Here is a 26,999-nt window from a genome sequence, read left to right on the forward strand (position 1 = left end):
GCGTGTACAAAATACCCCGGAAGGAATTAGACATGCTATGATTACAGCGCATATTTGGGCGGGAGTAATAATCAAAAGTTTCAGCATATCTCTGCATGTTTCAGCAGAGAAGGGGAAACAGCACAGAGCAAAGCATGTGGAAGAGCCAGTCGAGACAATTGTCTCAAGGAATGCATTGTACCGAGTTGTTGGAAGAACAAGATTTGCTCCATAAGGGATGGAATATTGTAAATTATAGTAATGGCTCTGTGAGCAAGCATGGAGGGAGGATACTTCAAAAGCCCACTGCCGAGGTATGGCTGCATGGATTCAAAGCGCTTCTGGATGGAGGAGGCTGATCTGATAGTTGTTGATGATTCTAACGACGAAATGCATGAATATGATATGATCAATTCACAACAAACTATCAAATGCTCCTATTATATGTGATGTTGGTCGTTATGCATTTGCGTCTAGTAAGCCTATAACATTACGATGTCATATCAGTCTATCTATTCGTATTTCTCTATGTATATACTACCCTAGTTATCTGATAGGTAAAATTGGAGGTCTACGTAATCTGACAATCGACATCCGAGTATTACGTTACCGGTTAAGGCGGGGCTACGTACCTCTATGGATTGACTTATACCAGTCTTGTATATCATCAACCTGAAGTGACGGATCTCGACCTAGCTTCATTTTCACATTGACTTTCTCCCTATATCTACCCGCCTAATAGCAAAGATGATGATTCCTAAGCTACTTGAAGGACAGGCTGAATTGCCTACTGTCGAGAGCACAAACTCATACTGGCACAAAGAACCCGCAGAGAAACTCCTAGGTTATCGCAGTACCGCAGGGCTCCCTTCGACAGCTGAAGTTGTGGTCGTAGGAAGCGGTATTACTGGTACGTTTGCGGCGAGAGAGCTCGTAAAAGGAGGCTGTAAGAACGTCGTGCTTCTTGAAGCAAGAGAGGCATGCTGGGGAGCTACAGGAAGAGTAAGTTACTCCCATAACCATGGATAACTACATGATTCCTAATTTAATATATTAGAATGGTGGTCATTGTCAACCTTTTATCTACGCCGCAAAAGCACCGGTGGCTCGATTTGAGTTGGATACCTTCAACTTCCTTAGAGACTTCGTCTCTGAGCATAACATCCCCTGCGATTGGGAGACCGTCGGGGGTGTGCACCGCATATCAGAGGAAATCCTGGATGTTGTGACTCGGCATCTAGAGCGGATGAGGAACGCCCACCCTGACCTAGTCGACAAGATCAAGATCGTGACAGACAAGGAAGAGCTGGAGAAGCTACGTGTCCCTGGGGCATATGCAGCTATCTATCAACCGAACGCCGCTAAGCTGTGGCCGTACAAGCTTGTCACCTGGGTCCTTGAACGTCTTCTCGAGGAGAGTGATCCTAGTGTTTTCAATCTTCAGACCAAGACGCCTGTGGATCGCCTTCAACGTATTGGGGACTCTTGGGCTTTGCACACACCTCGTGGTCAGATAGCAGCAAAAAAGGTTGTCCTAGCGACCAACGCCTACACTTCACACCTCCTTCCCAAGTTATCTGGCCTGGTCGTCCCTGTTCGTGGACAAGTTGCTGCCCTCACCCCATCAAGTGGAAGCTCACCACTTGAACATAGCCACGTTTGGTGGACGCCAGTCGGAGGAGACAACTATCTAATCCAGAGACCTTCGGGTGAACTTATCACTGGCGGTGAGAGGCTAGGCTCAAGCGATGGCCAAGTCGGCCTCTCCCGTGATGATGCGATCGACCCAGTCATTGCTCAACGCTTGCGTGAATCGCTTCGCGGATCTCTAAAGCTGAAGGAATCTGGAGAAGAAGAGGATGCTTCTCTTGGAGCCACATACGAATGGACTGGTATTATGGGCTATTCGAGAGATGGGTACCCGTGGGTTGGCAAACTACCCAGCGCTTTAGGCGGTGAAGATAGCGGCGTCTACATAAGCGTTGGATATACGGGTCATGGAATGCCTGTAGCGGCGAGGTGTGGAATCGCCGTTGCCCAGGAGATATTGGGGATCGGTAATGGTGTAACTCTGCCAGCTCAGTATTGCATCGATGAAAGCAGAGCCGATAGGGCCACTAACATGACCATTCCTTCAACGCTACTAGATGAGGTTATGATGATGATCGGCGAAGGAATCTAGGATAGGCATCTTATTGCAGAGAAGTAGTTGCAAATACAATAATGAGCTGTATGAAGCAATATTAAAAGTGTATGGATGGAATTTATCCTTCCTAGCTCGACTAGACCCCAATGGCGATGGAGATTCGGCCCTTAGGTCACCAGAAAGCTTGACTGCTGAGAGTAAAAGAGATTAAAGTGGTCAATATTGTGCCATTTTGTACTATTTTATGATGTTATCTGTCTTTGTACCTCAAAGAATGAGACTCAGAAACTCTGATACTCCCATACTTTGCCCAGTCTGTTGATGTATGAGAACTCCAGTCCAACTTTTTCGCAGCAACTGGCATTGAGCGAGCTGACAAAAAAAGGCCTCTTACTCTTCATCGACTCGTCTTACATCATGAACCTCTCAGACAAAATGAACTAGCGGTTTTGGTCGATATAGATTAGCATGCGCGCCCGTCGCCGCCGCTGTCCTACAGCTTGGCACGCATCTCCAGGCCATTGCTAACTTCGCGTTTTGCTCGCTCACGAAGCACCTTTCTCAGGATCTTGCCTGACTATCAAAGGCACCATATTAATTTCGGTCTTGAAATATCCAGTACGAGAAGGGGACAAACAACTTACCGGAACTTTAGGGATAGCGTCAACAAATACCACGCCGCCCTTAAGTTGCTTGTATTTGGCAACACGACTCGCTAGCCAGTCTGCAACGTCCTCTTCCGATGTGTTCTTTCCGTTTGGTGTTTTGACGACATAGGCGCGTGGAAGCTCCTCTCCATTGATAATGACCCCTACAACGGCGGCATCGGCAACATCTTCTCTTTCAAGAAGAAGAGATTCGAGCTCAGCTGGAGCAACCTGCAGTCCTTTAACCTTGATCAATTCTTTGACACGATCCACAATGTGAAAAAGCGCCCCCTTTGCGTACTCTTCCACATAAGCGACGTCTCCTGTGCGAAGCCATTGGGTACCATCTGTGTCTATGACAAAAGCATCTTGGGTTGCGGTAGGATTACGCCAGTAGCCACGCGTCACCGTAGGACCCGTGATCCATAGCTCCCCAGGAGTGTTTGCAGTTTCAATTTCGTCTCCAGTTTCGATGTCGACCAGTCTAGCTTGAGAGTCTGGCGTTAATTCGCCAGCCGCAGAACTCGGGGCCTTATTAGGGTCCCACGACAGCGCGGTACAAGTTGCCTCGGTCATACCCCAACCTTGCCGGACAACAGCTTCACCTAAGGGTATCATGCCCGCTATCTCGCGTTGTGTATCCCTCGCCAATGGAGCAGCGCCAGATGCAATCATGTCGATGCTGCTGAGGTCCGCATTGCGTGCAAGTGGGTGTTTTGAAATGAGAACGAGGATAGGAGGAACGGCTAGAAGTTTTGTGATTCGAAAGGTCTCGATGTGAGTGAGGATTTTGGGAAACTCGAAAGAAGGCATGATGTAAACTGGAACTCGCTCGTAAGGAAAACTTGTGATAAAGTAGCCTTGACTAAAGGCATGGTACATGGGAAGGAAACATAAAGCAGCGGCATGGTTTCGTCGAGCCTCGAAGTCCGGATGAAGTTGATGGAAAAGTGTAACTCCACGGCTATTGGCGACATGATTGTAGTGTGATATTTGCACACCCTTGGGTATTCCAGTCTATGATCCGTTAGTGGTTGTCTTGCTAGAAGTGTGATGCTAAGACATAACATACAGTACCTGAACTATAGTTGATACTGCAGATTGAACTCTTGGAATCTTCTGGCTCGATCCATATAAAGCTCTCACCCTGTGACTTGGTTGCAATAAGTTCTGTCCAATGTCTGGTCCCTTCAGAGGGCTGTATCTCAATAGTGGAATCTGGCCATGTCGAATCGAGCACAAAGACTTGAGAAGGCTTCATACCAACTTGCGAGGACGCATCCAGTGCTACTTTCAAGACACCGTGTGCAGAAATCATGAAAGACGCTTCACTATCCCTGAGTTGATGAGCCAGTTCACGAGAGACATACCCAGGATTCGCGCCAGTGAAGATACCTCCAGCCATCCAAATGCCCATCACAATAGTTGGGAAGAAGATGCTGTTAGGGGTAAAGAGAAGAACACGATCCCCTGGTTTCAGGCCATTATCAATTAAACCAACAGCGATGCGCTTTGCAAGCAACCGAGCTTGATCGTAGGTGAAGTAGCGATCTTTAGGATGGTCAGCATCGACAAAGGCTTTCTTATCTGGCAGAGGACCAGAAGATGAACCAAAGATCCATTGTTGTATAGAGCAGTTGGGGACTGAGACTGAGAAGCGCGATTCAATCGGCATGATGTAATTAACTGATGTTTGTAAGAGGCCAAACCAAGAAGTGGAAAAAGATCTTGATGATAGAGGGAACTCGAGGGAAGGAACCAAGCTCTTTCCTTTGTTGTCAGGAAAATGGAAGTCGAGACCGGCTCAAAGGAGGAGTCGTGATTGCCTGTTGAGTCAAGCCAAGCTGAAAGAAAGCCTCCTTCCGCAGTTCATTTAAGATCTGGGCTCTTCCCCCAAGGGGCTAGCTAACACCAACCGATAGAACTAAATAAGATGGGCTGAGATGCTAACTTCGATTAGCTCCGTGTCATCCACAAGGGTTTTTCGATATTCGATATCTGATGTTTGAGACAAACCAGGGACTGTCGACTTACGAGAGACGAAGGATCACACCAATTCAATTTAGTGACGAGGGTCCAACAATTACACCCATGGCTGAATTATCAATATGACGGGCTCGATATTATATACATGAACCAGCGGCCTGTACTCCAATTCTCACCCTCTTAAAACCATCGCGCTTGACTAAATTTAGGTCCCGACTTACTGGACCTCAGCAAACACAACACCGGCTTCCTACTTCTCTTTAGCTTCGCCTTTGTTAAGTAACCAACAACAGCAACAACATTGCAACTTGCTCGGTCGCCAGATTCCTCGCTGGTTACAGGTATCCGATTCCGTGAGTTATCAGGCGCAGGACCCTAACTCATTGATAGTCAGTCCCGTGTTATGAGTATGAGAACCACAACATGGACGGCTGTGAAACTTGGGCACCCAATCCATTGTCCATGTCTCAGAACGAGAGACAAGCTTCTAGCCGAACTTTGCAATTGTGCTTCCCCAGATATGAAGCGGGAAGTTCTGTTTCCATGCGTGGCCACAGCGTTACCTTGACTCGGGCTTGTATCTTGTTGATGGGCCGTTAAAACCAGGACCCTTTAAGCTTATACTGACCATGTACGCTGTCGTCTAGCTCTGGCACGTGGGGAAGCGAGTGTCAAGCAACACTTGCGCAGTATCCGTATTGTCGAGCACGATGCATTGTCTCGGTTGTCCTACCGGGAAGATCATGTGCAAAGACGATTTCAGTAATAGCTAACTCTTGTGTAGGTTGCTTGACGAGCAGGTATCAAGGAGATCGGCGCGTTGGATCCCGTTTGTGCTATTGAAACGGGTGCGTCCAATTGGTTTCATGCTACGATGTTTGCCAATATCTCTGACCTGCATATCGATCCCCCAACCGCCATCGTTTTGCAGCAGGTTGGACCTAGGCTATCTAGGCTAGGCTATCGAAACCATGGCGAGCCACAACAGGGCTGCGAACCAAGTGTACCAAAAAGCGTAAGAGATCGCGCACAAGGACAGTGGAATATGCAGTGACACTGATTTCGCGAGCTTCGTTCCGTAGCGCGCTTTTTTGCTGCCGCAAACGACGGCATGCTATGTGTTGGCAAAATGTATGTTCGTTCAATAGGGATGACTGCAGAGCTTCTGTTACTCAAGTCCGTCGGTATCGATAGAGCTTGACGAGCACGATGTCACATTAAAGTAAAGAATCCTGACATACGTTCAGGAGGGGCAAACACAGCTCATTCTGGGTAGCTAGGTTCAGATAGCTCGACTCAACCTGAAGCGCTTTGTCGATTTTCCAGGTTTCTTGAGAAGGCCCATGGAAAAAGACTGGAGGATGTATGACCTTGGATCATTGTTCTGACGAAATACCTTTCGTTGTAAATATGAGATTTAATTGAATAGCACAGGTTAGGTAAGGAAGACGTTTGATGTGAGAATACTTACCTATGCCTCACGAGAGACGAATATGGGAAGCTTCCTCTCCACATTCAGATCTACCTCTCACGGCCCACCACAGATCGGTTAAACCGAGGGCTAAATGAGCCAATCATCGATCTTCATTTTGCAAGCAGCTCCAAGTCGAATTGTAATACTCGCTACGACGGCGACATTTTGACAAGATCCGGAACCGACGACCTCACGATCGCCTCACAAGCCCTCCCACCCCCGCGACGAAGCCCACCTCGCTCGCTCTCAAAACCACATAAATCAATTACAAAATGGCGAGCAAGTTCACTCCTCTCATCCGATCCGCCATCCGGCCGGCGTGCCGGGCTGCCCGCCCTCAGTCTCGCGCCGCCTTCTCCCTCACAGCCAGCCGACGAAGCGACACTCTCATGGTGGTAAGTAGCTCAATTGATGCTGTCAATTGCGCCTGCAGAAGATACGGCTCAGCCGGCGCGCAATTGCTTCATTCCAGATGATGGGAACCGGTCTGACCTTATGGCGTGTGACAGCATCGAAACACCGAGGACAACAACCCCGACATCCCCTTCAAGTTCAACGAGAAGAACCAGACCGTCATTGCCGAAATCCTCAAGCGATACCCTCCCCAGTACAAGAAGGCTGCCGTCATGCCTCTGCTCGACCTCGGCCAGCGCCAGCACGGATTCACCAGCATTAGCGTCATGAACGAGGTCGCTCGTCTTCTTGAGATGCCTCCCATGCGAGTGTACGAGGTGGCTTCTTTCTACACCATGTACAACCGAACTCCTGTGGGCAAGTACTTCGTCCAGATTTGCACTACGGTATGTTGTCTTTCGGCCTTGGACATATCTTTTTGGCGGCAGTTGCTTGACATTGAACTGTGGCAATCTTGAAAAGACGTCATTGAAGATTGTCAGAATGAAATTACAGTTTGAGCTAATAACGAAATCACTAGACCCCTTGCCAACTTGGAGGCTGTGGCTCTGATGTTATTGTCAAGGCCATTAAGGAGGAGCTCGGCATTGAGCAGGGTCAGACCACCGCCGACGGTCTCTTCACCATCCTTGAGGTCGAATGCCTCGGTGCCTGTGTCAACGCCCCCATGATCCAGATTAACGACGACTACTACGAGGATCTTACCCCCGCCTCCGTCAAGGACCTTCTCAAGTCCCTCCGATCCAAGGCTACTGCTGCCGATCCTTCTACCGTCAATGTTCCCAAGCCTGGCCCTCTTAGCGGCCGAAAAGACTGTGAGAACAGCGCTGGTCTTACAAGCCTTACTTCCGAGCCCTGGGGAACTGAGACCACAAGGTCGGATCTGTAATTATAACGTTATTATCTCTCTTTTTTAGTTTAAAGGCAAGAAATGCTTTGGAATCAATGAGGCAAAAAGTGCTGGGTGGGACGCGGTCACAATTGTACATACACCACATGAAATGCTATATCTGGTATAGAATGTGTAGTTCTCGTTAACAGCAATATCCTTATACCACGCGAGGTATTGGTTCTGCATAGGGGTTTTCTTATTCCATTCGTCCGTTCATTTGTGATGATCGCCAAAAAATATGTTACGCCAAAAAGAAATACTATATCCAAGCCAAAGACTTGTCCCAATTTTTACTTAGGCGTCGCCTACTCGCAAAATCCAACCATCTCCGAGTCTCTGGTTGTCCTCGCCAAGACCACCCCAGATCAGGACGCCGCTCTCCTCAAGCTCGCCCATGGGTGCGCTGGCAAGCCAGCCTCTTGGCTCGGGCATCTCATCACTGTTATCGTCGTCGTAGGGCGCGAGATCAAGCTTGGTCCACTTGCCCTCGCCTGTCTTACGACCGACAGCTTGCCACATAGCAGCAGTGACGCTGGCAGCAGTCATACCCAGTGGAGGCACCTGGTACACCCAAACATCACCCAGGAACTTGCCTGCACTCTCATGACCCTCTGAGCTTGGGTCACGCTCGCCCATGGTCAGAACGAGATATTCGTACCCAGCACCCGAGGTAACAGTTTCCAGAGATGCTACGCTTCGGGGCTCAGGCCAGACCTGGTCTGGCTCAGCGTGAATCTCGGTGGAATCGGTGTTGGGGTCGCTTTCGTGGATGGTCTGCCAACCACCACGGGCACGAACCGCGACCTCACCCTTGGTACCCTGATCATCAAAAGTCTCAACCTCGAGGTGGAGGAAGTCGAGCTGTCCTCCAAGTTCATTCTGGCCATCGAAACCGCCAAAGCGGAATAGACGAGTCTTGCTTACACAGATGGCACTGCCACTCCGAGCAGGTCCAGGAGCAGCAGGAAGCTCAAACCAAGTACGCTCGCGAACGTTGAAAGCCCAAATGTCATTGGTCCGCTCACCATTGGCAAGGCATCCTGCATGGATGAAGAAGGTGCCGTAACCGTCTGACTCTTCGTCTCTGGCATCTTCAGCTACGTTGCCAACAATGGGAGCCTGGGGAATACCGGTCTTTGAGGTATCACCTAAGGCCCATTGACCCCAAGTCGCAGCTTCCTTAGGCCGTGTGGGCGCGAAATCCCGAGGTCGGTCGGTAGCGGTCGCTGTGTGGTAGCTTCGTGGGCCAGGTTGAGGTACAATGTTTCCACCTGGGATAGCAGGTGCAGGGTCAAGGAATGTCCATGTATTGGAGCGGGTATCAAAGATCCAAACACGGCCGGCCTCGTCAATTGGTTTCATATCAGGACCTCCTCGACCACCAAATAAGAAGATACGGGAACCAATGACGGCGGTAGCGTGGCCGACTCGTGGAGCTGGGACGTTGCCCAATTCCGGTCGCTCGGGACCAGCGGGTTCCTTACCCTTCGATTTGCTCTCCGTCTCCTCATCTTCTTCGTCTTCATCTTCATCTTCATCTGAAGAATCGGAGTCCTCTTCGAGGGAGACCTCATCCAGCTTCTTTTCAACGTCCTCGACGTCCTCTTCGGACTTTGCGACTGGCTCAGCTGGCTCTTTCCCCTTTGTCTGGGAGGGCAGCTGCGTCTCTACCTTCTTCGGCTGCTCGTCTGGTTTGGCTGGAACTGGCTTGATTTTGAAATAATCGGCACCTGCGCTGGACCAGGGGAGGGTCACGACGTGCATATCGTTGTCGACGGGCTTTCGGGGTTCGGCCTCGCCGCCAAAGATGTAAGCGGTACCGTGAACGATGTTAAGAGAGTGGGAAGAGCGAGGGACGTCGGGAGCATCAATGCGCTCCCATGTTCCTTTGATAGAGTCCTTTTTCGGGGAAGTCGTAGAGGGAACGGAAGGGACGGAAGGCATCGCAGGGAGGTTCTGCTGAACATTGTGTAGAAGGTCGGTGGTACGACGCTTCAGAAGAGAGAATGATTCCATGATGGTGGTTTTGGGCCAACGGGCCTGAGTAGGATATAGACAAAAGTGATGTTGAAGTCAAAGAGCTTTTTGCAATACGATAGGTCGGAATGATTGTGATGATGTAGGAGGAGAGAACGAAAGAAGCGATCCCGGTCAGCGGCGGGGAAGAAGCTGACAGTACGAAGTGAGATGATGCTAGGTTGTGAACGACAATGACGCCCAGGGATGACGTAGGCAGGTTTACGACTATTTACAAGGGTCCTTTTTCGTTAATTATAGATTTGGAGGATCACCGAAGACACGATGAAGTGTCTGCACGGCTCAGCTTGGCATGATCTTGACAGTTAATTTATAGAAGTCCCCTCATGGCAATTCGTCTGGTGTACTTTATCAATTAATGCATGTGATTCTAAGCTCCGTTTGCATCTTGCAGTGGAGGCTGGGCATGCGCTGGCACGTTTAAAGAAGCGTTAGAGAGGGGACCTGCGGGGTAAATTCTAACGCATAGCTCAGGCGGTTCTAGCGGCGGATGAATTCTATCTAAAGCTGGAGAGCTAAGCTTCAAGGTCTGTGCCACTATTCGATGAATACATCAAGCATAAGAAGTATTTGGAATCTCAGGGTTTGCTGTGGGATACAGCAAAGCACTTGTTTAGATACCTGGGTATACCTGCACAATTGATAAATTGTTATTTATGGCAGCGTCATGGAGTGCTCTCAGTGACCCCTAACCCAGCACAGTGGCAGTGCAAACGAAGAAGCTGACATCCACCATGGTTCCATTGTGTACAAGTTAGGTAACGCTTCAGCTTTCAGCTCACGGCGCTACCACCTACCTGATAGTTAGTGTAGTAAGCTTGCAGCTTACACGAGTATTCGTGTATTTATTTTGTCTACCATTGAGAAAACGATAGATACTTATCCAGAATAACTCAAGAAGATGGTTCTCATTCAATTGACTCGATTTCTCGAGTCGTTAGATGATGTGATGTTCCTAGGTACCTATTTCACTCTGTGCAAGGATCCTCGAACCGCCCATGTCACACACGGCAACTGCACTTGGGCGGTTAGAAAAGAGGAAAGAGCAGCTGAAGGTGCGTCAACATGGTTCGCTATCGCACTTCCGAAGCAGTTTTCAGTCTTAGCCTGCATCTACGCTCTTGATCAGGTCTACATGTTTTGACGTTATCAGCTTTAACGAGGTCTCATCATATCCCAATATCGCCACTCTTCATTAACTCGTAGCATTTATTTTACACACCGGTCTTCGAGTCTCTCACTTACGACGCCAAAGTTCTGCGCTCATGGACGAAATATACCAAAAGATCGCCGAGTTCAACCCGCGGCGTCTCAAGCACTCTCCTGATGTTAGTTCCTTCAAGTACAGTGAGCTTTGGTGCAATGATGACGCCGAAATCGTCGACTACAATGAGGGATATGTTAGTATACCCGGCGTTGCATCATGGCTGGCTACAGAAAAGAGAGAAGGAACAAGAGGCCCAGAATCGCTAGTTCTTCGCTTCATCTGGCCCAGATTTATTCTTGACGAGAACCGGGTCGGGCTACCAGAAGATGCCAAGAACCAAATACTGGAAAAGTTCGGTCTTCGCCTTGCATACGACTACTTCTCGAGCTGTGTTGCTGGCGTGGCTGCCTTTCCTGAAGTGGTCAACAACGATACCAGCCAACAGGCGTATGCTTTCTGTTATGCGCCCAAGCTTGCATCTATATGGTCACATACTCGTCCCAGATTCGCGGCTTCGCGGCCTGGTGTGACTTATGGCATAATTCTCGCCAGCGACGACGAGCAAGAGGGCCTGAAGGCGCTTCTCAAGAGCAAAAGCAAATGGCAGCTCAACACGGCAAGCAATGCCATGTTCCCTGCGCTTCTCTTTGCATTTATGTTTCAAGGAGAAATCGAGGTAACACAGAACAACATGAAGCCGGGAATCCAGCAAATAGAGGCTCGAACAGGATATTCTGATTTCAAGACACAGCGAAAACATATCGCAGCTGGTGAGCTGGGCTCACTGAGTGCACAAATGAGTGGATTCGCAGTCCGCCTGGCGAGCACGGAGAGAAAAGATAAGACGCTGCAGAAGCTGATCGAATTCGCCCATGAACATGTGAGTCTGGGTGAAAGTACGGCCTATAAGGCAGACGAACTCATGAAAAACCACATTGGGGTTCTACAGAGCCGGCTCACCATGCAGGCTATGGATAGAGAATATACGTTGAAGAGGATTCAAATACAGATTGATGTGGTACGTTGGACTCGCCAGTTGGGAGAAGATTGCTAACAGCACACCATCAGCTCAACAACTTAATATCGGAAGACTACAGCCTATCCAATTACATCATTTCAATATCCACTCTTCGCGATGCTGCTTCTATGAAGACATTGGCATTTGTTACTATGGTTTTCTTACCAGGCAGTTTCGTCTCTGCACTTTTCTCAACTGACCTATTCGACTGGGACAATACCGAGGGCCAAGGCATCGGGATTCTTACCACACCGCAGTTCCGATTATACTGGGCCATCACGATTCCACTGACAGTTATCACGTTTATTCTCTATTTCATGTGGGCTGAGTTTTCCAGTTTTGATCGTAGTCAAAGGCGAGAACGAAAGAGGTGGGGCTTTCCTAGGACAGAGAGTATGAAAGCCGAGGAGCGAACAAGGTCACCGTTGCAGAAGTTCAAGGACCAGCGGGAGCGCATGAGCGAGGTGTATGCCAGGGCCAAGAAAAGACAATCTCTTATCTGGCGAGGCGGAAAAGAGGAATCGATGAACGATGAGACTATTGCCTAGGTTGGCAGATGAGGATGTACAGTTACTGTAACAGTATTTTGGAGTTGTCTAATTGGCCGGCCGGCCGGTTTTTCGCAAAGATATCCGGGGATAGCATGGTGCTAAGAGGCAGTTTAATTCATGGGTATTGTTCTAGAATCATGGCATTGTTGAGAAAATAGGTCAAGTCTGGAACAAGACATACAAGGGAAAGAGGGAATTCTGCATGTTGATCCGAGGTGCGAGAAATGGCGGGGCAATGTTGCTCAGTAGAGTGCAATTGGATCGAGATCGACTGCAAGTATCGGCCATCCTTGTAATGGGCAATTAATGTTCGCCTTGAATTGTGAGTTGCCAGGTTACCTGGGGTAAGTACTGTACTAAACTGAGCAATTGAACTGTTTATCTTGCTCTTTCCCAGTTTCTCGGATCAGCCGAATGGCAATGTCGAATCTCGATCGCATCTCACCTTCCCTCAGTTTCAGTTCCACTTCCACTTCTACACGTAGAAGTTGCCCAATCGTTGTCGGGGTCGGGGTATTGCCTCCGATAACCCAACCCGCAAACAACAAGTAGCAGCCCGCATGATCGAGGCCCTTTCAGGCTGTCCACCTTACGATAGTGTACCTGGACTACACCTATGTCTGGTCTGTGTTTTCCTACAGTATCTTACTAGTCTGGACCTGGACCTGGACCTGGACCTGGGCCTCTGCTGTGCTGTACTGTACTGGACTGGACCTAGACGCACGCAATAAAGGTCAACCTCTGTCTCTCTCCTCTCTTCTCCTCTTCTTCTTCCTCCCCTCATTCCTTGATTCTTATTTCTTCGTTTTAATTTCACACTTTCATGTATCCTTATCCGCGCCCGTTATTTTGAGGCGCAGTGACGATCTTGGGAGCTTCGTTGGAGGCAAACCGTTGCGATCGCCGATCGACGTCAGGATTAATTGGGAGTGACGAACTAGTCACATCAGCGCCCAGCGCAACTCAAAATTCCAACATAGAGAACGACTCACACCTCGAGGACATCGCAGACCAAAGCAACGGAACGACAGTACACGAGACGTTCCATGCCCAAAATGTCTGCGCCTTCAGCACCGGGTTCCATTGTGCCCGCTCAACTCGGTTTTCTTACCATCTTCAACCCCACCCTTGGCAACACCGACGAGACCATCGAGGACCAGATTGTTTACTATGCCTCCGTTACCACTCAATCTGCGCAGAATAAGCGCCGGCGCACTCGTGGTCAACCTGCCCAAAACATTTCTCCTGAGGAGCGCAATGAGCGTTTGCGACAGATTGGTCTTGCCCAGGGCATGGCCAGCTTCAGTCGCGGTTTTGCGAGCGGTTCGACAGTAGACACCATCGACACTGAAAAGTCAAGAGTTATACTTCATGAGCTTGAACCTGGATGGTGGATTCTTGCAGTAAGATATACAAGCTTCTTGTATCAGGCATTTTACTTACCAGTACTACTAGAGCATCGACTTGACCAAGCTACCACTCCCTCCCCGGCTCGCTACGAAGAAGACTGAGGTCGCCGAAGAACGATATGAATACTCTAGTCGTGAGATGAAACCCGCGAGTCTCTTGCTGCGCGATCTCCTACGGGCCCATAGTATCTTCCTCATGCATCATGACTCTTCGTTGAGCGCCCTCTTTGTCCGCAACAGGCGAACCAAGTTCATCACAATACTGAGCCGCTACTGGGACCTATATCTTTCAACATGGAACGTCATGATGCATGGGAACCCGGCTCGCGATATCTTTGGTGGCATTCCTATTGCTTCCTCCGGCGAATTGGGGGTTGGTGTAGGAGAGGAAGACCGTGGTAGTGGCGAACGAGCCGTACTAGAGGGACTAGTCGGGAGAATAGAAGGACTTGTTGACCTGGTTGTGTCTAAATTTGGGGATTACAATCTTGAGTCACCACCTCCGAATGATTCTTACGGTGACCCTGAACAATGGCTTGGCACAGGGAGAGAACCCGGTCCTGACGACGGTGCCATTTTCTTGGGAACAGGTGCTTTGTCTAGAAAATCACTGAGAGATGTGACACATTGGATGGAGGATTTGTATACCTGGGGAGATCACGCTTACGGAATCATCGAGAGCCCAACATCCGTTCGACGCGCAAAGAGAAAGAGAGCAGCTGATCGTGCGGCACAACAAGCTGCTCAAGATCAAACGCAAACATCGACTGACGAACCCGCCAAAGAACCAGCAGCACAGGCGACCGCTGGCGAATCTGGCAAAGACCAATCACAAGAACAAGCGCCTGAAGACGGCAAGCTGGATAAGATGGTCAGCTATCTTAAATTGGGATATGGTACTTATTGGTCTTTGCCTGGAGGTGTTACTGCCAGTGGTGATTCTTCTCCGAATCAACCACAAGACACTAAGCAGGATTCTAAGCCTGTCCAAGACACTCTAAAAGTAACTCGACCAAACATGGCGGGTCGGACACCTTCATACGAAGCTGCTGGCCATTACCTTATCGGCCTCAAGGGCGAAATAGATCAGGATTACAGCGGATCCGACAGTGCAAGCTCTGACGATGCTGCTGATGGGGAAAGCAACTCCCGTACTGTCTTGCGAACCGTCAACATTGAGCTTGAGAGCGAGGCCCTGGATAGGCCAGAGGCCATAACGGTGTGTGACTTTGAGCATCCGGCCAGTGCTCTTACGCAATCACAAGTGGTTGGAAACATGATACCTGGATATGATTCACACGATCTCAACAAGGCCAAGAAGTTGCGTGTTGTTGTCTATGTCAACAGGCCGTTTATGTTCACCTTTTTGTTCAACCTACGAACCGACTCCCTCGCCATGGAATCATTATACCGCTCCCTGCATCATCAACTAGCTCCTCTTCGCAAACCTCTTCTCCTCTCAACGAGATATCGTCCTGAGCGACCTGGCCTCGACAATGGTTCGAGCAGTAGCAACTCGAGTAACACTATCTATGACCTTGTCTGGGATCCTGTCTCCTTGACAGTTCACTCATCTTTACCTAATATCCCAGACGCCTATGATGATTCGGATCCTTGGACTCGAGCTGATGCCCTCAATACTCATCTCCACCTTGTAAATCTCTATATCAGTACTCGATCCCGTTCAACTGCCCTTGAGCGCACTGAAAAGTCAAGCCGTGGGTGGTGGATCGTCTGGACACGTCTGCTTGACCGTCAGGAGGACGCTGCAAGTAACAACCTCTCAACCATTCAAGAAGGCGGAGCTGATGCGGACACGGAACACGACGCTGCTCTCAAAGAAGAGGAGAGGAAGTATTCTGGCCCTGACTCTCGCCACCCGGATGTTGCCAAGGAAATCTTCCTCATCCGCCGTGCAAGTGATCACGTCGGCTTCCGCACTGAGAACGCCGATGGCGCAGGCAAGCTCGCTCAAGGCATCGGTGTTGACACACGCCGCTATGTGGAGGAGCTGTTGAACCTACTGTAGTGGCTTGAGAATACACTACATGCCGCTAATTTCATGACTTACGACTAGGAGTTGCCGAAGGGGTCTGCGCTGCTTGTGCTTGGTTCGTCCCTATAAAAGGGAGATGAGGAAATACGTGAATATCCAATGCAGTACAATAGATGTACATGCAATACCACAAGCGCAGTTCACACCAGGAGTTAGTGAGTCTGCCAAGGCCTATATTTGTCTCCGTATCCATAGTTCGTATTCAAGATGCCGCTGTGAGGCGTCGAGTTATCGACTAACCGTATGTACTTTCTAACATCCTTTTTAGACAAGGATCAGAATCACCTGTCCTACACTGCTTATTGATTGTCTTATTCCTTTACTTACTAGCGCTTGTGATAGTCCTAGCTGAAAGGGAGTGGCTTTGTTCTACTGCTTCAGAACCCAGCCTCTTTGACGCCCTGGAGACTTATCCATGTTTCTTATTCTGGACTCTAATTAATCATCCCGTGTCAAAGACCTCTTTAGAAGGGTCTTGTTCTAGTGCGCCAACCCGTCATTTTATTGTCCGAGGGATATTCATTAGAAAGATTGAATTCCCCGGCTTCGTTGGTCAGTCAATTAATTGACCAAGTTTCACCTTTTTCCACCAAGGCTCATTAAAGACTTAAAGTAGTCGGTGCATGGGCCCCCAGGTCAGGGTCTGACGATGTCATTGCAACCAACACCAGGATTCCCAAATTAAACACTTGCTTGATTCATCTGCTCTAAGATTAGAGAGTAAGCTCGGACAATGCGATTTGACGAAAGATGGAGAGGCAATTTAAAACGTGAAAATGTACCCAAAATGGCAAGTCCCTGTTCAAGGGCCTTGTGTTTGTTAATTGTTTGTCTATCCGAACGGCATATCAAATTTATGTACATAGAAGTCAACGAATGTCAACCGTGGCTGATCCGCCAAGAAACCAAAAACACTCCAATCCAGAATCTCCAGGTCCGGGTTCCTTAGATACCCAAGTGCCTTTTTTGTTTACGCCCCAGCGCCTTCTAGGGGTCCAGAGATTCCCGCTTCATGAAAAGAACAAGTCGTAAGAAAAGGGTATCCTTCGTAGTATTTTCATGATCCAAGAAATCATGGCATGCTTGTCATGGCGCTTAGTTGAACCACCACTCGACCTCGGAGCGGCCAGAGTCGAGGCTGCCCCAGATCTCGTTGTAGACCTTGCGGCTGACATCGATGTCGTTGACGGCACAGCCCATGCACTTGTCCTTGACGGTAGCCTGGGCGGTCTTGCCGTTGGCCTTGATGGTGATGGTCTTACCGCACATGGGGTTGTTGTTGGAAGAGGGGCCCATCAGGAGGTGAGAGAGAGCGACAATGTTAATGGAGTCGTCCTTGCCGGAGTCATCGTCACCGCAAGCACCCTGACCGATGTCGTAGTAAGTGAACTCTCCCTGCTTGGCAGAGCCACCGGAGCTGCCACCAGAGGCGGGCTTGGCAGCCTTCTCTTGCTGGACAGGAGCGGCAGGCTCCTCGGTCTCAGGCTCAGCCTCAGTCTCGGGCTCGGGCTCGGGCTCCTTCTTGGGGGCCTTGACAACGGGCTTAGGAGCAGGCTTGGGCTCGGGCTTGGGCTCGGGAGCCTGAGTAGTGACAACGGGAGCAACGACCTCAGAGGTGGGCTCGGGAGCAACCTCAGCCTCAGTAGTGGGCTCAGGGGGAGGGGGAGGAGGAGTGTAGACGCTGGTAACCATAGTAGTGGTAGGAGCGGGAGGAGGAGCAGGCTTCTTCTCCTTCTTGGGAGCAACGGGGACAGGCTCAGCCTCGGGGGTCTCCTCAACCTCGGGGGCAGCGGTGGCGGCCTCGGGACGGACCCAGACGGTGGTGGTGGCATCGACCATCTTGGTAACGTACTCGACCTCAGTCACCCACTCAACTTCGGTGACGACATCACGCTTGTCGTTCTGGTGGTGACGGCGGTGGTGGATTCCGTGAGGGTTGCCGTGGGGCTGGGCAACGGCCGCAGCGGCGAGGAAGGCAGAAGCAAGAGTGAAAGACTTCATTTTGTTTTTGTTTCGAGTTCTGTTTTGTCAACCAAGGAGTGGCTGTAGCTGTGGTACGTCTGTTGTATAGACGAAGGGGTATCTCAACGCGGTTGGGTAAGGAAGGATGTGAGATTCTTTCCACGGGAATGAATCTGCTTCAAAAAGAAGAACTGAATGAAGGAGTGTGTGCGTGAGAGTGAGAGAGAGTCCGGCTCAGTGCTCAGGAGGGAATGAGTGGTGTTTGAACTCGAAGAGATCGTCTGTGAAGAAACAAAACAAGGGGAGGAAACGAGCCTTCTTTTAATACCTACTACGCCTCGCCGTAAAAAGACAACACCGGATTCTCATGCTAGTTCTTAGAAGACTTGGCTTTAGACTAGCGGCCTGTACCTTGCACTCTAGCCAGGTACCCAGACTAAGGTGTGCCAGCCACTACCAGCGATGCATGCATCCGCAAGCAACCAACGAAGAGTGAGTCAAGGGTACCTGAAGTGTCAGCAACACCACTGCAGGCGGCGTCGTACCGGATTCATCCCCGGTAAGGTACAGTAGTAGCAGCTGAGGAAGTTCCGCTTTTGGGGGGCCTGGCCACGCGTGGTTTTTTTTTTTTCCCTCCCAAGAAACCCACACACACTCATTCTCTTCTTTTTCCAAGTATCCCACCTTCCCAATGACAGGCCAGTCATCCTCACGGCGCCCCTGCTTTTCGATTTTTCGTGCCTGGCCTACTGGCCTTGTTCCGAAGAGGTGGGCGGATACGAAACGGGCCACCAGCACGGACGTGGCAAGCTGCCATCACTCGACTCTTCCATTAGGATCTGCCGGGAGCCAGCCATAAAACACCTCCCTGAACCATGTAAGCGGACTGCCCTAACAGCTACGTAAGAAAAAGCCATGCGCTACACGGTCAAACAGAGGGAGGCCTGCGGAGAGGGCAGGGGGAGTAAAAATTGAGCTTTGTCGCTCACCAGGGATGCTGTGGTATCATCAAGGGGCATATATCGTATATGGTACAGAGCTCATTCAACCTACCAGCCCTTTCGGTCAAAGCCCATTTCCATGGAATCGGCCACAGCATCTGAAAGTGTATTGGGGTACAACGACTCATAACGGGCATCTAAAACCGCGCCGCGTCAGCTCCATATGATGCAGTAAACATGGCGCTGGTAGACTTCTAGAGTCATGCTGCCAATAGGCCGAAGTAACTTGATTTTTAGATTCCTCACAGCCTCTGCGCACGCAGTGGTCCGACTCAAGGCATGCTTCCTCTAAGGCTGTCGCGATTGGTCAACCTGCAAGGGGCCGCCATGTTCGTCAGCTTCCGAGTAGTTATTAAGATCTGTCAGGTAATATGAGGCAGCCAATGACAACCCCAGAGTGCCTGATCGAGGCGGGAGTTTTGCGGAGCGTGAGAACAAGAGGTGCCAGCATCTTACAGTGATGGTGATAAACGGGAAGGGGGGGAGAAATCGATATCTGAGTTGTCCCGTCTGTTGGCGCCCCGTGCCTGGCCGAAACGCGGAGGCTTGGGTGGCTTGGGAAAACTCAACGAGTCAACATGCATCATGGAGGTGTGGAGGAAGCCATACGCCAAGTTGAAACAGGACCCATTTCTTCCCAGGTTCAGGACAACGGTAAGCTTGAGTGCCACTTCATCCACTAATAAACAACCCAACGGCCCATGACTTGCAGAGGAAGAGCACTGGAGCAGTGAGAAGAAACACCAAAGAACAATGGTGTGAGGGAAAAAGTCTTCTTTCCTGCCTTCTCCCGTTGGGTCCTTCGGCATAATGTTGGCGCCAATGCATGCGTGACGTGAACATTTCGCGACTCGTGCATCAATTTCTTTCGTTCTTTCTTTTAACACACGCTTTCACTGATGATGCGAGGCGGTCCAAAGTGTTGCGGTGTGCTTGAATTCTGAGCGTTCATAACTTTCTTCCCCCACCAGCGCGCTCTGTTCGCTTTCATCGCCGCTTGTCAAGGGTTTTCTTAACAAAAGAACCCGTCGGTCAAGCCGACTACAGTGTGTTTTTCCAACAAAGACGATAGGCTAGGTCAAGGCGCAGGTCCCGCAAAGAACAAACAGGCGGCAAAGGACCCCCAGTGGGCAATCTGCATCTTTCAATCCTTTCACCACTCCAATATCTCGACTTCGGTTGAATATGTATGTAGTCAGCAGTTGTGGGGAGCCCATGCAGCTCGTCCACATGTCACTCTCCGACTCAATTACTCTAGTGACTGGGTGCAAAATGTGCCTCTAAATGGCGAATTGGCGCGAGACGTTGAAGAAGCCTCATGTTGCATCGTATGTTGTTGGTACTGTACCCTTCAGTAGCATTGTCTAGTCGTGTTGTGTCAAGGAATCCAATCGGGGTTGCACACTGGAAACTCAACATTATGTGGGCAACTTTCAAGTGCATGCCAACAAAGCATCGTGCTGTCAGAACAACATAATCTTTGACATGCTCTTATCATTTGGCAGACTGAGGTTCACTCTGGCCTTTGGTGGCTTTGGTTTGATTTGGGCGGCTGGTGAACGAGAAAAGGAATAAGCCCTGGCGCTGGAAAATAGGCCGGTCTTCATCGAAGATCTCTTCCACCTTGAATGCCTTCTTAGCCATTTTGACAAAGTTCATATCAGCTCGTCTTCTCTTCTTGAAGCAGAAGTATACGACAGCATTGGGGTTGAGCTCCAATAAAGCTTTGAGTGTCGACATCAGGAGCGGAAATGCTGGTTCAAAGTAAACGCATTCACCAGCCAGAATTACGTCTGGTTTTTGCTCCAACACAGTTGCTGGCAGGTCTTCTCCCCTACTCAGTCATTGCATCGTCAGCAAGTCGATTCGCCATCATCCGGTTACATCAGATAAAGCCATGCATGAAAACATGTTGAATAACACGCACCAGTTGAGCACCATGGCCTTTGCCTTGTCTTGTAAGTTGTTTAGCTCGATGTTATGCTGCATCAACTCATACATCTCCAGCTGGTCTGTCACCAGCAACGGATTTCGAAGCGAGCATTCAAGGGCAACAGCAAGTCCGATAAGACCGCCTCCAGCTCCAAGTTCTAATCTATCGTCGATGGGTCAGCAATCTTGCTCCTTCCTCAACTATATCTGCACTATGTATTTAGAGCAAGACACATGCTCTGCCTGATTCAAGTCACGTGCATGCAACATATCAAGAAGGCAAAACTTACATCCTAGCATCAACAAGTCGTTCTTTGTGGTAACGCAGCATATGCTTGCCGAGAAGCATTCCAGCAGGCCACGTCTGACCACCACAACCAGACCGAACATCTTCATGCACCTTGAGAGGTTTGGAAAGAACGCCATCAAAATCGACCTCCGCAACGCCACTAGCCTTGAAAGATGGCAACGGGGCAATATCCTCGCTGATGGTCACCGGGTCCATCAAGGGAGAAGAAGGTGGGCTGCTCATGGTGAAAAGTCGTCTCTCGTCTTCTGTTTGTGTGCTTTGGTAAAGGGCAATGAGAAAATCGATGGTTGGACAATATTTGGTGCTATCACGACTAGCACGTCCAAGTAAGCTAAGGGATGGTGTTTGAGGGATGGATGCGGTGGAGCGTGAAAAGCGCAGTCCTGAAAGTGAGTTGATGAGGTGCAAATCGCAAAGTAACGGAAGGTTCGTTCAGTGAGGTAGAGTGAACCTAAGTGAAAATGAAAAATGGAAAGAACGACGTTGTATGGATGACTTCGCTCCTGCCCTCTAGGTATCTACCGTTTGGAAGGTACAGTAGCACCTGCCTTGCCTCTCTGTCCGCTAACCTAGATTGATATAGGCTTCCATTGATTTTCTTATCATCCTCTTTTTCTTCACTCTCTTCCACCTATTGTATCGCTTTCTGTTTAACCACTCCTCTTTTACTCCTCTTCACCTTCGGCCGATTATTCGTGTGTTTTTTTACTTGCATGCGTGTGCGATCCAGACTCCAATGGACCTGACCCTTTTTAATTTTTTTTCCCGCCGTCGATCAAAGTGCGCCGCATCCTCCACTTAGAAGAGTCACTGAAACATTTGAGCGATTGGCTCGTCAAAGCCTGCGGGACTTAGGATGGCAACACAGGCATATTGCTGGCAATGCTGGGCAGTTGCACCATATCTCGGGGCTCCTCCACGATAGTCACATCACTCGCTCGTGCAAAGAGAAATTACTACAGGCCCAATAGATACCTCTCGCTCAAGTGAGTGCGTCTAGGACGGGCAGAAGAGACTCAAGTAGTTCTTGACTATCTCAGTCTCACAGACAAACCACTTTGCGAGTTGTTCAGACATTGTCGCCCTTGTTGGGTTCCTTACCAAGGGAATTTCGACGGCTTTATAGACAATATATGTGCTTACCACAACAACACTAGCATTGCCAATTATTGGTTCTCCCTACTGAGCTCTCAGATCTTGATGGGTCAATCAATATAGCATCCCTCGAGATTACCCTATCGAGTATCTTGTAATGGAGCCGAGTGGCTTCAATGTCTCACCCACAACTATCTATTCGCGGACCTTGCAAAGGAATGCGACTTCAGTCTTTACCAGCCCGAGACAGGAACATTGCTGCTATCTTTATGACGTTCGCCAAAGATGTTTCTACTTAATGGGTTGCTTCGAGCTGAGACATTCTGCCTCTTCTTGCAATGGGTAAACGGTCCCAATAATAGTTCCCTTGTTTGACTAACACTATCGCTTTCCTCCCGTGACCCAAACTGGTCCAGTGAAAAAGGCTATACAGGAATGAAGGGTGCATTGCTCTTGAATACAGGTTCTTATTCTGCCAGCCATCAAAATGTCACTGCCAATATGCCTTCTTGCGACTCATCAGTCTCCCGGCCTTCCTGTTTCCTCCTCCTCCTCCTCCTCTTTACCTCATCGTTTCTCCCATATCCGACAGGTTCCTGTTCACTTGAATGGCGTTTTATGTCTTCTGTATTCACGATCCAGGTACTGAATAGTGTATTGTCATGTCACGATGATATCCTTCGCGATTGCTATCCTTCTGATTATCATTGTTGGTTTCACAACTTCTCAGCCAACAATTAACTACCCGATAAATTCTCAGCTGCCACCAGTAGCTCGAGTGGACGAGCCTTTCTCTTACGTCTTTTCTCGATACACCTTTCGGTCAGACTCCAATATGTCGTACTCTCTCGGTGATGCACCAGAATGGCTCTCTATCGACAGCGAGAGTCGCCGACTCTATGGCATACCAACCAACGACAGCATCCCAGGCGGCGACGTGGTGGGCCAGACAATTGAAATTATTGCCCAGGACGATTCTGGCTCGACGACACTTGGTTCGACTCTAGTTATCTCGAGAAACAAGAGTCCATCTATCAAAATACCCTTGCTGGAACAGATTGAGGATTTTGGTGACTACTCGCCTCCATCCTCACTGACATCCTACCCTTCCACCGAAATCAGCTTCACTTTCGATTCCAATACATTTGAACACGAGCCTAACATGATCAACTACTACGCAACTTCGGGAGATGGCAGTCCCCTTCCAGCTTGGATGAGGTTTGATGCCGGTTCCTTGACGTTTAGCGGTAGAACCCCTCCTTTCGAGTCACTCATACAACATCCTCAGACTTTTGACTTCGAACTTGTTGCTTCAGATATTGTGGGATTCTCGTCGGTATCAATTGCATTCTCTGTCGTTGTGGGTAGGCACAAACTCAGCTCAGACAGCCCGACCATCGCCATGAATACCACGCGAGGAAAGAAGCTTGTGTATCGTGGACTGGCGGACAGCATAAAGCTAGACAACAAGCCAGTCGACATAGAGAAGATCAATATCTCAACAGATGGTCTGCCTGAGTGGTTATCTCTGGATGAGAAGACATGGGAGATCGAGGGCACACCAGGGAAGGGCGATCATTCCACCAATTTTACCATTACATTACGCGATTCTTACCAGGACACACTCAACATATATGCCACCGTCAATGTCTCCACTGCCCTGTTTCGCTCGACTTTTGACAGTATCGACATTGAGGCTGGGCAAGATGTCAATATTGATCTGCAGCCTTATTTCTGGGATCCTGACGATATTGATATTGGTATGTCAGTTGCACCAAAGCAAACCTGGCTTAAACTGGACGGGTTCAACATCACTGGTAAAGCTCCAGTGTCTGCGTCACAGAATTTCAACATTTCTGTAACTGCTTCGTCGACAAACTCAGACGACAAAGAGACGGAAGTCCTAAGAGTGAACGTACTGCGCTTTGAGCCTACATCATCACCAACAACTGAATCCCGCACCTCACCAACATCCGCGAGCACGTCTACTTCCGTTGCTCCGACTGAGACTTCTTCTGATCCTGATATTGAACTGGCAGACAACGATGGGGGTTTGACGACTGGCACCCTCCTCCTTGCAATCCTTCTGCCTCTTTTGGTTGTAGTGTTTCTTTTGATGTTGCTCGTCTGCTGCCTGCTGCGTCGACGTCGAAAACAACAAACGTATCTTTCTTCCAAATTCCGCAATAAGATCTCGGGACCCGTCCTTGAGAGTCTTCGCGTAAATGGGGGTACAGCTGCGATGCAGGAGGCCAACAAGGTTTCAAACATAGGAGTTGCAGGACAGCAACCACGCCGGCAGTTGAGAACTCCGCATTCCGAGGTAGACTCAGAGACTCTGGTTATGACATCTCCAACACTGGGCTTCATGTTAACACCTCAGATTCCTTCGATGTTCGTGGCAGAAGACTCCAATACCAGTTTTTCCCGGTCCAACAGCATATCGAATAGTGATGATGGCAGACGATCATGGGTTACGGTTGAAGAAACTGCAGCAGCAATAAGACGACAAAGCCGTTCGTCTTTCAGGAGCCAGCGGTCAGATACAACTTTATCAGAGTCGACTCACCAACTGATACCGCCGCCAGTGCTCTTGTCCGACGCAAGAGGAAGATCGTTCAGGGGCGGTGTCGACCCAACAGTCCCGTCTCTTAATGGCTTGCCAAGCATCCATTCGCAAAGAGCAGTTTTTCAACAGGGTTCAGACTACTACACAAGTGGCAACGGCAGCTCTCTAGCCTTCGCATCGTCTCATCAATCGAGCCCGAGGCTTCTCACTGGTGCATTCCCAGCACATGCACCGGGTGCAGGATCCAACACTGCAGCCACCGATGGTGAGGGCCCATCAATAGAGGGCACCCAAAGCATGCCGATGTTAAGAAGACCAGAAGTAGTGCGTATGTCGAGCCAACAGCTTCTTGGTGAAGACGGCCGACAAGGCAGTAGGGCGTGGTATGACTTGAATGCTCCTCGAGGCCTTTTCACAGACCCCTCTTTTGGCTCAAGAGAAAACTGGCGAGTGTATGATGCACAAGGCGACGCGACAAACATGTCATATCATCAGCTTGTGGACGAATCGCCGTTTCATCCACTGCGACCAAGCACAGCAATGAGCTCAACTCGTAACGGAGCACAGCCTGGAGAACGGGCGAGCTCAGAACTGATATCCCCAAGCCAATGGGGTGATGCTCAAAATAGCGTCAGGGGTTCATTGTCATCGTTACGGCAAGGCTTGGGCCATTCCATGAGCAAGTTGTCACGCCTGAGCGTCGATCCACTCAGTGTACCGGGCAGTCGGGACGTTAGGCCAGCTGGAAGCTCATCGACGAATTGGAAGCGAGAAGATTCTTGGAGGAAGTCGGAAGGTGGAAGTTATGCCTTTCTTTGAGCATATGGATTGGTTCGTTGGTAGGGAGCAAATTAAAGCATCAGATACCCAGAGGTCATTACCTTATTTCATTTCGGTAGATAGGAAGTTCCACGGGGTTTTTTCTCTTTTTTTTATAAACATTGTTTGTTACAGAGGAGGATTGATGTTGTTCCATGATAGTCGGCATACAGAACGCCGGAAATAAATACATTCTCGCTGCCTTGGACGTCCTTTGAAAAAAGTTTTGTCGATGTTTCTGCGAGCTTCTATATACGATTTCTTACAAGTGTAGAGGCGAGTAATATGTTTGACTTGACACAAACTGAGGTATTCGACACTGAACTTGCAGATAGTTTTAAATGTTGAGTCATTGCTAGTTACTCACTACTATAGGGTAATCATAGTCCAGCAGGTGTGTACATGCACAGTCAACCACAGTTTCGGTATTTCGCCAGATCGTCTAATATACTCTAAATGTGTCCTTAAACTATGGGAGCTTATCTACTAAGATACTACGTAGACCACTTACCTACCTATATACATACTCAGGAGGACCAGAAAAGTACTGCAGCATCATTGTTGTCCAGGTCAATAGTGGTAAATAGCCATAACCGCAGCCAGCCCTACTGTTGAGCTACCGTAGATACTCTAGCACGCACGGATGGGGATTGGATTATTTTGGAGCCGGACCGGACCGTAATCACAAGGGCACGCGACCTGATCTGAGGCTTTTGTGTAGTATTGGGCAAATCAGGTTCTGAACAGACACAATGCAACACAGCCACTCATGGTAGATACCCTAGGTTCCTACCTACATACAGGCAGTATGTGTGGCACGGTAATGAGACAGAACCAACCCAACCGCGCGCGGCTAGAGGTGGCGAGAATAGCAAGGTAAATTTTTCACGCGTGACGACGAAAAAAACAGGAGCCAGAGGGATTAACTTAGACTTCCGCTGCAGACTTTTTTTATGATGTTGCCTGTGAGTAAAACTGAATATGGGTGTCGGATAGATACAGTTCAATTTACCTAGAATCTTACTTCACCTTTTTGGAGTGTCACTGGGGTGATGGATTCTGCCGTCATAGCCACTGACGTGAGGTCATTTGGTATATGCTCAACCGTATCACCTCAATCCAAAGGAGCTACTCGACCGGACTCTGTCCAGTGTCCTGTCCTCATCAGGCACTGAAACAACACGTAGTTGTCAGTGGCGGTCCCATTCCTAGGTACGGCTATCCATCCGTACAGGGGTCAGAAAACAGCAGGCAGCTCAGATCAGATTGATGATGTACGTACGAGGAACGGTGCCTGTGTTTGCCCCTGCCTTGAATTAGAACGCTGCTAGGACTAAAGTAGCCGAGCTCGTAGATAACCCAGAGAGAATTTCCAAAACCCAGTGATTGGCACATGCTAATAAAAAACTATTAATTTGCACTGCGAAAGGTTGGTGATTAGTTATTGAGTCCTGTCAGAAAATCGAGGTCAGTGCCTGTAATTCATGATTGGGTC

At 49.3% G+C, this 26,999-nt stretch overlaps 9 protein-coding genes across 9 annotated transcripts; 5 read left to right on the forward strand and 4 right to left on the reverse strand.

The window, feature by feature from the left end:
- Window positions 1-644: 644 nt before the first annotated feature.
- Window positions 645-2,213, forward strand: B0J16DRAFT_412166 (FAD dependent oxidoreductase). The gene is made up of 2 exons (XM_046133276.1): window positions 645-981; window positions 1,037-2,213. Exons 1-2 carry the CDS (start codon window positions 727-729, stop codon window positions 2,159-2,161), a joined length of 1,380 nt encoding a protein of 459 aa, XP_045987493.1. The 5' UTR covers window positions 645-726; the 3' UTR covers window positions 2,162-2,213.
- Window positions 2,214-2,240: 27 nt separating this feature from the next.
- B0J16DRAFT_335561 (uncharacterized protein) lies at window positions 2,241-4,657 on the reverse strand. Its single transcript, XM_046127091.1, has 3 exons — window positions 3,845-4,657; window positions 2,770-3,789; window positions 2,241-2,702 (listed from the first exon to the last, which is right to left on the reverse strand). Exons 1-3 carry the CDS (start codon window positions 4,445-4,447, stop codon window positions 2,619-2,621), a joined length of 1,707 nt encoding a protein of 568 aa, XP_045987494.1. The 5' UTR covers window positions 4,448-4,657; the 3' UTR covers window positions 2,241-2,618.
- Window positions 4,658-6,403: 1,746 nt separating this feature from the next.
- B0J16DRAFT_335564 (thioredoxin-like [2Fe-2S] ferredoxin-domain-containing protein) lies at window positions 6,404-7,652 on the forward strand. Its single transcript, XM_046127092.1, has 3 exons — window positions 6,404-6,627; window positions 6,742-7,032; window positions 7,167-7,652. The coding sequence occupies exons 1-3, from the start codon at window positions 6,505-6,507 to the stop codon at window positions 7,533-7,535; spliced, it is 783 nt and encodes a 260-aa protein (XP_045987495.1). The 5' UTR covers window positions 6,404-6,504; the 3' UTR covers window positions 7,536-7,652.
- On the reverse strand, window positions 7,653-9,862 carry B0J16DRAFT_335566 (uncharacterized protein). Its single transcript, XM_046127093.1, has one exon. The coding sequence runs from the start codon at window positions 9,552-9,554 to the stop codon at window positions 7,833-7,835; it is 1,722 nt and encodes a 573-aa protein (XP_045987496.1). The 5' UTR covers window positions 9,555-9,862; the 3' UTR covers window positions 7,653-7,832.
- Window positions 9,863-10,427: 565 nt separating this feature from the next.
- Window positions 10,428-12,584, forward strand: B0J16DRAFT_82266 (uncharacterized protein). Its single transcript, XM_046134523.1, has 2 exons — window positions 10,428-11,800; window positions 11,851-12,584. The coding sequence occupies exons 1-2, from the start codon at window positions 10,841-10,843 to the stop codon at window positions 12,346-12,348; spliced, it is 1,458 nt and encodes a 485-aa protein (XP_045987497.1). The 5' UTR covers window positions 10,428-10,840; the 3' UTR covers window positions 12,349-12,584.
- Window positions 12,585-13,266: 682 nt separating this feature from the next.
- Window positions 13,267-15,805, forward strand: B0J16DRAFT_82269 (uncharacterized protein). The gene is made up of 2 exons (XM_046134524.1): window positions 13,267-13,754; window positions 13,807-15,805. The coding sequence occupies exons 1-2, from the start codon at window positions 13,398-13,400 to the stop codon at window positions 15,787-15,789; spliced, it is 2,340 nt and encodes a 779-aa protein (XP_045987498.1). The 5' UTR covers window positions 13,267-13,397; the 3' UTR covers window positions 15,790-15,805.
- A 637-nt stretch (window positions 15,806-16,442) lies between these two features.
- B0J16DRAFT_412172 (RlpA-like double-psi beta-barrel-protein domain-containing protein-containing protein) lies at window positions 16,443-18,108 on the reverse strand. Its single transcript, XM_046133277.1, has one exon. The coding sequence runs from the start codon at window positions 17,815-17,817 to the stop codon at window positions 16,912-16,914; it is 906 nt and encodes a 301-aa protein (XP_045987499.1). The 5' UTR covers window positions 17,818-18,108; the 3' UTR covers window positions 16,443-16,911.
- A 2,165-nt stretch (window positions 18,109-20,273) lies between these two features.
- B0J16DRAFT_381468 (putative methyltransferase-domain-containing protein) lies at window positions 20,274-21,243 on the reverse strand (the record flags this gene model as incomplete). The annotated part of the gene is made up of 3 exons (XM_046131163.1): window positions 20,274-20,613; window positions 20,707-20,874; window positions 21,002-21,243. The coding sequence occupies 3 exons, from the start codon at window positions 21,241-21,243 to the stop codon at window positions 20,274-20,276; spliced, it is 750 nt and encodes a 249-aa protein (XP_045987500.1).
- Window positions 21,244-23,437: 2,194 nt separating this feature from the next.
- On the forward strand, window positions 23,438-25,796 carry B0J16DRAFT_335572 (uncharacterized protein). Its single transcript, XM_046127094.1, has one exon. It carries the CDS (start codon window positions 23,519-23,521, stop codon window positions 25,502-25,504), a length of 1,986 nt encoding a protein of 661 aa, XP_045987501.1. The 5' UTR covers window positions 23,438-23,518; the 3' UTR covers window positions 25,505-25,796.
- Window positions 25,797-26,999: the final 1,203 nt, after the last annotated feature.

Source organism: Fusarium flagelliforme (genome assembly GCF_020744385.1).
Source record: "Fusarium flagelliforme strain FIESC 12 MPI-CAGE-AA-0113 chromosome Unknown B0J16scaffold_2, whole genome shotgun sequence".
Lineage (NCBI taxonomy): Eukaryota > Fungi > Ascomycota > Sordariomycetes > Hypocreales > Nectriaceae > Fusarium > Fusarium flagelliforme.